The sequence below is a fragment of the Gekko japonicus genome, unplaced genomic scaffold (genome assembly GCF_001447785.1).
Source record: "Gekko japonicus isolate JY-2015 unplaced genomic scaffold, Gekko_japonicus_V1.1 scaffold791, whole genome shotgun sequence".
Lineage (NCBI taxonomy): Eukaryota > Metazoa > Chordata > Lepidosauria > Squamata > Gekkonidae > Gekko > Gekko japonicus.
The window spans coordinates 645,296-657,397 of record NW_015173696.1 but is presented as its reverse complement, the minus strand read 5'-3'; the positions used below and the strand labels follow the sequence as shown (position 1 = coordinate 657,397).

Below are 12,102 nucleotides of genomic sequence, written 5' to 3'. Positions count from 1 at the left end.
ATTTGCAACACAGTGTACAGTTCTGGTCACTGTACCTTATAAAACATACTACAGAACTAGAAAAAGGTTCAAAAAACAGCAACCAAGATGATTTAAGAAGAGGAAAGGCTAATCTAGGACTTTTCATAGAGACAACTGGGGAGGGGCATGTTTAAGGTATACAAAATCATGCACGGGGTGCAGAAAGTAGATAGGGAAGGGAGAAAAAGCTCCCGAATACCAGACCTCAGGGTTCACAATGAAGTTGATGGGCAATAGATTCAGGACAAAGTAAATGTTCATCCAATGAGTGTCATTCACTCTTGCTGGATGTAGCATAAGGTAAGGTTTCCCTTGCTCGAAAGCCAGTCAGATCCGACTCTAGGGTTGCAGTGCTCATCTCCATTTCCAAGCTCAAGAGCCAGCGCTGTCTGAAGACATCTCCGTGGTCATGTGGCTGGCATGACTAAATGCCGAGGCACACGGAACGCTGTTACCTTTCCACCAAAGCGGTACCTATTTATCTGCTTGCAATTTCTTGCTTTCGAACTGCTAGGTTGGCAGGAGCTGGAACCAGAGATGGGAGCTCAAGACCCAAGTGCCGCACCCCCATGCGGCACTTGGGTCTTGAACTGCTGAACTACCGACCTTCCGGTCTGCAGTTCAGTGTCTTAACCACTTGAGCTACCGCAGCTCCTGCATGTAGCATAGGTAGCTTCAAAAGAGCATTAGACAAAAATCATGGAAATGAGGTCCATCGCTGGCTACTAGCCGTGGTGTCTAAAGGGAACCTTTGCACACAAAAGGTTGCACATCCCGAGTGCCAGGAAGCAGCATCGGGGAAAGACTTGGCCTCTATTTCATTAGCCAGTCCGGTCCGCCAGGGCAACTGGTTGTCATTGTGTGAAACGGGATGCTGGACTAGCTGGCCCACGCGTCTAACCCAACAAGGCTCTGATGTACACTGGTTCTGATGTGTAGCGAGGGCTTTACAGAAGGCAGGCTAAGCAGAAGGAACATGTCACAGTGCTGAGTAAGCACTGTACAAACCACCATCAGAGATACTCATTTCAATATATTAACTGATGTTAAGATTCCTGGGGAGGCTGGAGTCGGTGGCTACCTCTGATTTGAGTCTCTCCACAACTCGTCTCGGTGCCTCGGCCACAGGAGAAAGAAAGCGTGCAGCAGGAGGGAAGATTCCAAGCAACAGCATAGCAAATACATTCTGAATACTAAACCCCTTGAAGTCAGCGTGAGCTGCTGCAGAAAAGATGGCCCTTCTAGTATAAAAGCACAGGGAAGACTAGGGATTGTCTTCACTTTTAGAGAATGCATGTACGGCAGGGATGGCCAGGCCCATGTTTTGTCATGGGACAGGAGTAGCCGGCAGAAGAGCTACATGGGCACTGGGATGAGTGCAGGAGTCCACAGAAACACATTCTATGTGCTGCATCCGGCTGCAAGTTTGGGGGAGCAGACGGGCTGGGCCCAGCTTCGTCACCAGAGAAGAGGCACCTGCAGTGACTCCTCCATTTGCGTCTGTCGGCTTTCCCCTTATTCGGAAGCCATCTCTCTGGCCATACTGATCCAAGCGACAATGACCTCCAGGCTTGACCATTGGGATGAGCTCTACATGGGACTGCCCGGAAACTGTGATCGGTGCAAAATGTGGCAGTCCATCTGTCACCAGGGTGGACCACGTGGAGCGTCTCACACCTGCTTGCAGTTCCTGGCATTGGTTGCCTAATGATTTCCGAGTCCAGTTCAAGACGCCGGGACTTACCTTAATGACCTCCTCTTCCAGAAAAAGCCTGCGTCGGCAGCTTTGCTCAGTGCAGGATATAGTTGGCTGCTGCCAGATCACAGGCTCTCTCTGTGGTTGCTGCAATGTTACGGGATAGCCTCCCAGAGGATTTGAAGACTTCCATTCTACAGTTTCGAAGGGCTCGCCAAACAGAACTCTTTACAGAAGACTTCTGCTCCTTAAGAGGATGGCTTTGGGTATCTTGAAATACAGCATACTCTGCTGCCCTTTTAAAGTTTTTCTGCTGGTTGTTTCTGCTCCTAGAATTCTATAATTGTTTCTGCTGGTTGTTTTGATCTCTGCTCTTAGAATGATATAATTGGTTCTGATTTTGTCTTGATTTTCCTGCCTCGGACCCCAGTTACCTGGGAGAAAGTCGAGCTTCTGAAATGTTTTATGTAAGTAAGAGAAGAAAGTAATTCTAATATCCAGCCCTGCTGCGAAAAGCTGGAGTAGTGATCTGCCTGCAAGATAATCCTCTGCCTAAAAAGGAAGCCCCTTCTCTGCCTGAGACCTTGGTGAGCGGCTTGGTAACGGGTTATGAAGATCACTGATTTGGCTCACTATGAAGGAGAGTCTTATACCACCGATCTCCAAATTTAGCCAGCCTCAGCTGTGCTCCCCCCCTCCCCAACAGACATACAAAAGAATCCGACCCATCTCCTTGTATTTTCCATTTTTAATAGAGCTTGACAATATATCTCTTCATCTGCATATATCCACCGCATCTATAGCCTATGTGTTTTTTTATACACGGTAAACCGAAACAGAAATAAATTTAAGGGATTGGTTTTAATTATGTTAAACACACACGCAACAACAACAAAAAAATCTGTGAAGTCCAAAAAAAAAAACCCCATAAGAAAATTAAAACCACATTTTTTAAAAAAAAGTGTTTATACTGAAAGCAAAAGTTGTTATCAGGGTGATTGATCATGGTTTCTTAATACATCATACAAGATTTCAACACACAGTCATTATTATAGGCACATTTCTCCCCCACCCCCAAATGTGTAGAAAGTTCAAATCTCAGGGGTTTTTTTTGCATTTAAAGGAATCTGCAAAGTAATTCAGAAGACGCACCTAATTCGATGTGTATCCTGCCCTTTTCTCACTTCCCCTTCCTAACTAAATGGAAAAGCTTCTTAGAAGTCAGCTGCCCCAGATGGACCACCAAGTTCCACACTGAGGGGAAGGGCAGGGGTTGAGATAAGGGGGAGGGGGCTACTCTTTACTGGCTTCAAAATAACAGACCTGCTGAGTCCAGGATAAGCAAGTCTGCGCTATGGGCCATCCCCTGCGGTTATTTGGGGAAAGATTATTATGCGTATGATTACCTAGAGAAAGAAACACGGGAGCCAAACAGAAAGGGGGTGGGGGATGAGAGGATTAGAGGCATCTGTAGCAGCAGTGACCCTGAAGAATTACGGGGGGGGGGGGGAACTTTGGGAGAAAAGAATGGAGACTGCAGCAGCATCTTTGAAAAGCCCAGCGACACTCCAGCAAATTGGTTACTTGAAGAACTCTCAATTTTTCTCGAAGTTAACTTTGGGGGAAGGGCTCCACGAGGCCAACAGTAATCCTTGAGCCCCCCCTCTTGATGCAACGTGCACAAAGGTAGGGGCTTCATTAAAAAACAAAAAACAAACACCGGGCTTTGCTGTATCCAGTCCTTCCCTGCACCCCTCCCCTGACACGTTAAGGAAGACAAGTTTGCTATACTCTTAAGAGAGGGAACACCTCCCACAATTGCCCACGCTCCGAAGGAAAACCTGGCAACAGGATCGGAAGGCACAGCAACCCGAGATGCAACCCAAAAGCAAGCTTCCCAATCTGCCCCTCTCTCCTCCCCTAGAAGGCCCACCCTTCCTAACCGTCACATTTTGCATGACCAAGTCAGCATCTTATAAATATGCTTCTGCAGCCATGCCCCGAGTAGCCTTCAAACACAGAACCGGTTCTTCTTCACAGAATCCGCTCTGCTTTTCTAGTTACAGCCCGGCTCACCTCTTCTGATCACTGACTAAAATCTGGAAGACGAGGTGCTGTCGGTAGAGGCTGCAGATTAAAGGGCTTTACAGCAGCAGACCGACTGCACCTCCTCTTCCCACTTCTTTCCAAAAATGCTCCTCCTCTACCAGCTCTGTTCCCCAACAGTGGGCTTTTCTGCGCACTCTGAATGTTAAAGGGGCTATCGCTCTCGAAGAAAAATCCTCCTCCCGAGCAGATCCATCCCCATCTGACCGCACCTGACACGAGTTCCTTACTGCCTTGAGTCATCCGTGTCCCGTCTTTTTCTTGGAATTAAAATGTTGAAAAGCGGCAAAGCATGCAAGTTCTGCAAACTCGGGACGTGAGAAAGACAGCGACAGCAACTTGTGGACGGGGGCTGAACGTGGGTGTCCGTTTCTGTTTCCACGCACATTGAAACACTGAGCTCTTCTCGCTGTTTGCCTCTGGAGAGGGAGCAAAACACCAGCCCCCCCCCTCCACCTCCAGCAAAAGATTAAAGCCAATTCATTTCTACTCAAGAGGTCTTTGCATAGACTCCTTCCTGAGCAGGAGCTACACAGTTATTGCTTTGTGAAGCAAGTTAGGGGAGTCGCTAGCCACTACGGAGCTGGGACCTCCGACTCAACCAGCATCTCTCTCTTTGATGCAACCTTGGAGAGAAGCCTCCTTGACCTTTCCCCTGGCATGAGCAACCTGCACAAGCTGATCGTCTAGCAACAGTCTCTTACAAATCTATTTTTCAGTTTAGCGTGTTTTACAGGGACGGGAGCTGGCTGCTGCAAGCCGATTCCTGGCTGGGGCGGTGCCACCTTTCCCCAAGGGACGGGAAGCAAAATGGCAATGCGGCAGCAGCCAGCTTTTACTCTGCATGCCCCCGCTCCTCCACGCCTTCTTGAACCCTGAGCAAGGCAGGTATCGTGGCAGGAACCGCACCGGGGTTAGAATCGAGACTTCCAGCTGCTCGCTTCCAGGTAACTGTCCAGTTTCCCCCCCGGCGGGAGACGATCCAGCAGGGTCGATGACCAGAAAGGCCGCTGCGTTCCTCTCCGTCGGGGAGGGGGAAGCTATACCACCTCACCGCCTCCCTCCGTTTACTTCGAAAAAATTTAAAGAAAGTAAATACTGTTCCAACAGACATGCTACAATAGAAGTGCATACATAGCTGTAGGTGACACACGAGATGCTCCGGAGAGGGTGCGCCCCGTTTCCTCGGACGTGCGCTGCTGCTTTGACGGAATCTACACTGGTGGTGCGGGTGGGTTGTGTGTGTGGCTGCGTTGTGCATGTACACGGAAGCAGAAGGACCCTGTCTCTCCCTCTTGTCCGTTCTCCCATGCCTGGAACAAGCTCCGGTGCTTGCGCTGTTCCTACGGACAAAAAACTACCCTATCCCCAAAACCACAAGTCTTGCTCATTAAACATTCCAGAGACTTGTCAATTTGTTGGGATAGTTAATGGCAAGGCTAATAGCAGCAATGTTTTTCAGGGCCTGTTTGGGGAGGGGGGGGAGAGAGAGAGGGAGAGGGAGAGAGAGAGAGAGAGATGAGTGTCAGCGAGGCAAAGACCAAGCGAAACATCAAAATAGCAGATTCCCATCCCTCCACAATGATGGTGCTGATCCTGCTGGTCCAACAAGGGCGCTGGGGGGGTGAAAATTGGGGGGGGGTGGACACAGGGAGGTGGAGGATTACAGTTCTTGCCGCTCAACACCTTTAGCTCCTTGCGAGTGCTGCCGCCTGTCTTTCCCAGCTCAATGAGAAAGTTCACAGGAGTATCCTGAGGTTGTATCTAGTGATGAACAGGATTGAAAGGACACAAACGGGCAATTCTTCGTATTCTGCGCCTGGGTTGTGGAACAGCACAGCAAAGACCTGCCCGACCCCTTTCGGCATTTTTAGCGTGCTGTACGGGGGCAATCGGGCAATCTCAGGCTTGTTTCTGTGTGCGTTCTCACAGGAAGCCACAGCCGGCTGATCAAAAATCCCCGACTAGCGTACTTCTTTGATGCACACCCGCTGCACTTAAAACCATGCACAGTGCAATCCTAAATGGGGTTACACCCTCTAAATCCACTTGGAAGAGGGCTGTGGCGCAGTAGCAGAGCATCTGCTTGGCATGTAGAATGCCCCAGGTTCGAACTCCAGCATCTCCTGCTAAAAAGATCAGGCAGTAGAGGATGTGGAAGGCCTCCGCCTGAGACGCTGGAGGGCCGCTGCCATCTGAGTAGACGATACTGCCTCTGAGGGACCAAGGACCTGACTCAAGAGAAGGAGCTTCATGTGTCGTCATGGGAAGGAGGACTGCCCTGGCAGTGCATGATGGGGTGCTTGTGAGAAAATGATTGTGCTGACGCGTAAGTTTCGGTTAGCTGGGTAAGAGAGTAGTTATGGCAAGATGACTGGCCCACATCAGAAAGCTCAAACTATGGACTTCCGGTTGATGGCGGCGTGCTAGCAGACTCGCCTCCCGGACCTCCCGGGAGTGAAGCTGCGCTCCAGCAGAAGGAGGGGGTGCGCAGGATCGTCACCCCCCAAGGGACCCGGTTGAAGGGGCTGTGGCCATGGGACTCTTGAGAGGTCGCCTCTTCGCCGGCGCGATGCCGGGGAATTGAGGCACTTCTCCATCCCGACGGTTCTTCATGCTGCGAGACCGAATGGAACTAAGTGACGCTGACCGGGGCAAGCGCAGGAGATGCTTTGAAATTACTGCTACATTGTATGTTCTGATTTTGTGTACTTCTGGCTATTATGCCCAAATATTGTATTTTGTACATTCTGAGTACTTATGCTTTAGTATAAAATTGATTACAATTGCTTATAACTTAATAGTTCTTGAATGTTCATACCTTCTTAGGTTTTTCATCCCCAGTTTCTCTTAAATTGCTGATTCTGTATAAGGCAGCATCGTATTCTTTGCATGCCTGACTGGGCTTTGACATGAGAGCAACACATCCCCAGGGTCCTGAGAGGTAGGCACGTCGCAGGCCACAACATTCTTCCTCTCGAACCAAAGTTCAGATTCTGCCCAGATGCCTTTCCAGTTACATTCAAATGGGCCTTGCAAAATGTGCCACAGACATGTCTTTTAGGTTTTACTTTTGAGGTGGAAACCTTTTGGACGCAGTTTTCTACAGGCCATCAAAGAGAAGAGCTTTCGATTTGGGGGGAGGAACCCTCATACTAGGGAGCTCTTTTAGGAATAGCTGCTTGTAGGCAGAGGCAGTGAGAGAGAAGGCGACGGCTGAGCAGCACCCTGCACCAGCAGCTAAAAGTGTCTTTTCTGTAACCGTTTGCTTTGACAGCAAACAATTCAGAACAGAGGGGGGGCTTTGTTCATGCCAACACATGCTGTCCCTAATACCTTGAGGGCAGCCACACAGGAAAGAACTCAAGCAGATCTGGACAAGAAATAGGGACAAGAACACTTTGTGATCAGCAAAGTAATTCATAACCCGGCTGAACAAGGGCAGTTATGCAACTGTGGGCTGGGGGCGCCACTAGGGCAGGGCCCCCACATGATCACATAACGGAAGGAAATTTCATTTTCAGCATGTGATGGTTAGATATGTTTTCAAGGGGAACAGATTGCGAAAGCCAAGCCACCAGCTTCCACCAGAGGCTTATTGGGAGTAGCAGGGCCGGTGGGATGGCGTCACTGAGGATTCTCAGAGACTTCGACACCTGTAGCTATCGAATGCGGCCAGAAGAAAAAGGAGGAGATTGGAGGAATGTGAAACACCTGCACATCAACTTCCAGGAGGGGCAGTTCTTTTATGGACAACAGTTTCTCAGCACAAGGGGTAAGAGGAAACAGAAACGGGAGTATCGGACATAGATATTCTTACAGCCACTTTCGGCTCACTACAGATCAACAATCACGTCTTACAAGGCCAGTCCAGAAGGAGCTCCTATTCTACACTTTTAATGGGAATATAATCTCCCCCTCCTTTTTTAAAGGGGGAAAAAAATCTATGCAGTATCAAGCAGTGTTCCCTCTAAGCTGAGTTAGTGTGAGCTAACTCACAGTTTTTTAGCCTCCAGCTTACAGATTTTTGTCTTGGCTTACGAAGGATGGCTCCAGAGCAAACTAATGTATGCAGTAGCCAAACCGCTCACTCACAACTTTAATGCCAGCAGCTCACAGAGTAGAATTTTTGCTCTCAAGACTCCGCAGCTTAGAGGGAGCACGGGTATCAAGTCCAGGGGTAGAAATGGAAGCCTGTGACCTGTGCATCAAAATGTCTAATGATGACATTAAACAAGGAGCTAGGGAACAAATCCAGGGGGATATCAAGAGACATGAGGTCATCGGTCAACATGGGTCAAAGCCACATGCTATTTACTGGCTTTTTAAAAAATTCGGCACCCATCCTCCAAGGAGCAGTGTCCCAAATCTCTCTGCGCACAACAAGTTGTGTCAAGCAGGAGGGATGTGATCAGACACGCCGGGGACTTTTACCTGTGCTGTACAGCGGTGAAGATGGTCTTCCGTATTTAAGGCAAGCAAGTATTCCTGCAGAGTTCCAAGTTCCTGTAAATGTGAAGGGAGAAAAAGAAAGTATTTTTGCCACTGGATTACACAGTAACCCTATGAATTCCCTCCCCCGTAATACATGGCAAGGTAAGCAGTGAAGCAAAACAAAGAGAAGCGAAACTGAAACCTTGACATATGCATGCGCGTGCACACCCACCTCTCTGCTAAAAAGCCAAAATAAATTCTGCAACTTCCACTTTTGCTGTCTTTCACTGCATCTCAAAAGGATTTCCCCCCCTGCACATCTGATCCAAGGACTGCGGCACACTCAATGCTTACTCCAGTCAGGATCAGAATGTGAAGAAAAACAGCAATCCTCATGAAAGTAAAACAAGCACTCCGGTATAACTCCCATAAAGGGGCATTTTGCTAAATTATCTTAGGTCACAAACTTTACCTAGGAGAGCCTTTTGAAAAGAGGCAAGAGGAACAGAAGAACAGCCTAAACTTATTTGTTTGCATTCTCGACACTTGGAGAGAAGTGTGTGTGTGTGTGGGGGGGGGACACTTACACTGACTCTGTTTTCAGTAACAAAGAAAAGTTCGGTCAGCGCCCGGTGAAGTGGGAGGAGGATTCCCGGCTTTGTCATGTCGACGCGCATGTTGTTCTCCATGCGGGTGAAAAGCTCCCACAGTGGCTTCAGTAACGTGAGGTCGCAGTCCCTGGGAGGAAAAAAGGATGAAATCAACACAGGAAAGGCCCTAAGGCCCCTACGGCGTAAGCAGCCTATGACTTGATTGACACCAGTGTTCCCTCTAAGCCGAGTGTGACCTAGCTCACAGTTTTTTAGTCTCCGGCTCACCCATTTTTCTCTTAGCTCAGGGAGGATGGCTCCAGAGAAAACCAATTTATGCAGCAGCCGAATCGCTCGCTCACAACTTTAATGCCAGCAGCTCACAAAGTAGAATTTCTGCTCACAGGACTCCACAGTTTAGAGGGAGCCTTGCTTGACACCCATGAAAGGGTGAGGTGAAGGCAGAGTTCCAAGGTGGCAGGAATGGCCCACACCCTATCTGACTCCAGCACTGCGAGGGGAGGCTCGGGGGAGCACCCTTTCTCTCTCATGTGCTGCTTTTGCAGATTTAGGCATGCCTGCGCTGTTTCACAAGGCATAATTATAGTGCTTCAATTAGGAGCCGCCACTGATGAATGAGCTATTAAAAACTGGACTATTATGGCCCTCGTACTACTGGCATTAAGAACAACTTTGGACACTGGCCTAGCTACATCGGACCACCTTACAGCAATCGCCATCTGCACTCAACTGCATTTTATGTATATCGTTTCTTGTATGAAATTTTATAATATCGCACTTATGTATCTGTGTTTTATTGTTTTTTAACCTGTTGTATGCCCCCTTGAGCCTGCCTGTGCAGGCAAGGGTGGGATATAAATAAATAAATAAACAAATAAAATGCCGCTTTTCATCCATACAGGGCTCTGATAGCAGAGCAAGGAAAAGGACTTGCGCAAACAGGTTGGTGGTGGAGGAGACGAGATGATTCTCGAGTCTGAAATGGGAAAAGGTATCCCCGCACCTTAACCTGAATGTGGGCAATGGGGCACAGGAGGATTTTACAAACCGCTCCCTTTCAACGCTGTTGCGTACTACGCCCGTGAAGGTCAAGAATGCTTTTATATGGAAGCTGCACGAGCTCCCTGTTATCATTTCAGCATTAGAGATCTTGAAGATCCATTACGTGATACGTCCAAGGTGTCTTTTATTACCTTCTTATTTTAAAGCAAAGCTAGACTACCCGAAGAGGGCCACCAAGAAGGAAGCTTTAAAACAATAATTAAGGGTTGTCAAGTCACAACTGACCTGCGGCGACCCCTCAAAGGCTTTTCAAGGCAAGTGGACGGCGGAGGTGGTCTGCCATCACCCGCCTCTGTGTAGCGATCCTAGAATTCCTTGGTGGTCTCCCATCCATAAACTAATCAGGGCTGAGGCTGCTCAGTTCCCAGGCTCTGACAAGCTTGGGCTAGTCTGGACTATTCGGGCTGCTAAGGAAGCTTTAAAGGGCTGAAAAGAAAAACGGCTGGTACCGTCATGTGCTTGTGTAGCTCGTCATGGCAAGGCTGGTGGATCAAAACCACCCCAAAGGCGGAAGCGCTTGCAGGTTCTGTGGCAAACATGCCACTGAGCCGGCAGCCAGCATTTGTGGAGACATGAGGGCCCAGGAGGTCAAAGCTCCCAGCGGAAACTCAAGGATGTTTTAATTGGCATCCCTTTTTTGAAAAAATTCTTTTCATGCAAGAATGATTCTTAGCTTTCCTTTTTACCGTTCTGTAATACACTTAACACATTATCTTGTAAAATAAAGGTTAAAATTGTAGCCCTCAAAGCCACAAGACGGGATTTCAGCTGTTTGAGTTTGTGCAGATATGAGGATGAGCAGTGCAGGCAATGGAATGGAGACTTAGCAGGCATACCTTTGGCTGCAGCACTGCACTATCTTCAGGAGCAAGTGGATGGCTTTCAATCGCTGGTGGCCCGTTTGTCGACAGGCCACGCCCACCTGCCACTCCCAAACTTTGGCCAGTGGAATATGAGGGACCACCCTTTCCTCTGACAGCATCTGTTTTAGGATCTCAAACCCTGGAATTCAAAACACAGTCAGAGGGTACTTTTTATGGCACCTTTTTACATTTTTTATACATGGCTATTATTATTTATTTATCAAAATGCTTTCTACCCCACATTTCAAAAGCAGCCTTTTTGCTGTAAGCGACATGGAAAACAATGAAACACCAATAAAACCTAACAGAATATAGCCAAACCAGGAGGAGGCAACACAATCTTATGGGAACTCCCCCAAAGCATGTAGAAATAAAGTGCCCAAATGTCAGAAATGAAGCTGCTGGGCAAAACTTGTAGAGGAAGCCATTCCAAAGATTTCGGCCACTACCAAGAAAGTCCTGTCTGCCGTAGCTCCCACCTTCTCTGAGAAGACCGGGGGGGGGGGGGGGGGGGGGGGGAGCAAAGAATCTCCACGCTTCAGCCAACCCAGAAACTTATAAGTTACAACGGTGGTTCCCAATCTTTTTGAGTATGGGGACCCCCCTTCTAATATCAAATAATTCCGCAAACCACCCCATATGACAGTAGTTATACCGTTAATATGCATTGATTGAGAATATGCATATTGTCAAAAAGATCAAAATGATAACTGCTTAGGGTGCGTATGGATTCACAGAGCCTTTGCAATAATTCCGCGGCCCTCCCAGCGGTCCCTGGCCCTCTGATTAGGAGCCACTGAGTTACAACATACAAAAGAGATCGTATACAAATGATCAGAGCAGTATTTTGCACCTGCCCTTCCAGATCATACTTCAAACTCCATGCTACGCAATGAACACAAAAGCCTCTGCATCACTGTACATAATGTTAAACCTCATCACACACACACCCCAAGACATCCATGTAAAGAACAGTTCTCATGCCAAGACATCCTAGTTTCACAAAAACACCACTAGGAGGCTCCTCAGTGTACCGCTCTGACCAGCGCTCACCTGTTTGGAACCTCCCCAGGTGACCGGCCGTCACTGTAAACTTGTAGCCCCATTCAGTGTTGCTCATGTCGGATGTAAATCGATAGTACAGTGTATCTCCTGTCGAGCAGAAAGGAAAGAGTCACACAAGCTCACACTAACTCACTGTGTGCAAGTAGTTTTTAAAAAATGTCTGAACATATGAGACTGCCCTCTCCCAAGTCAAGACACTGATCCATCCAGCTCTGCACAAGATACCCTGACTGGAGGATGGCTC

General features: G+C 48.3%; 1 protein-coding gene across 1 annotated transcript in view; it reads right to left on the bottom strand.

Annotated features, from left to right (window-relative positions):
- Window positions 1–5,049: 5,049 nt before the first annotated feature.
- The window catches only part of ZZEF1 (zinc finger, ZZ-type with EF-hand domain 1), a gene marked incomplete at its 5' end in the record, with an annotated part of 113,749 nt that continues 106,696 nt past the window's right edge, over window positions 5,050–12,102 (bottom strand). The window contains 5 exons of the mRNA XM_015423192.1: window positions 5,050–5,288; window positions 8,258–8,329; window positions 8,845–8,995; window positions 10,767–10,932; window positions 11,847–11,945. Coding sequence (XP_015278678.1) covers window positions 5,214–5,288; window positions 8,258–8,329; window positions 8,845–8,995; window positions 10,767–10,932; window positions 11,847–11,945 — 563 coding nt within the window. The remainder of the gene's footprint in view (window positions 5,289–8,257; window positions 8,330–8,844; window positions 8,996–10,766; window positions 10,933–11,846; window positions 11,946–12,102) is intronic.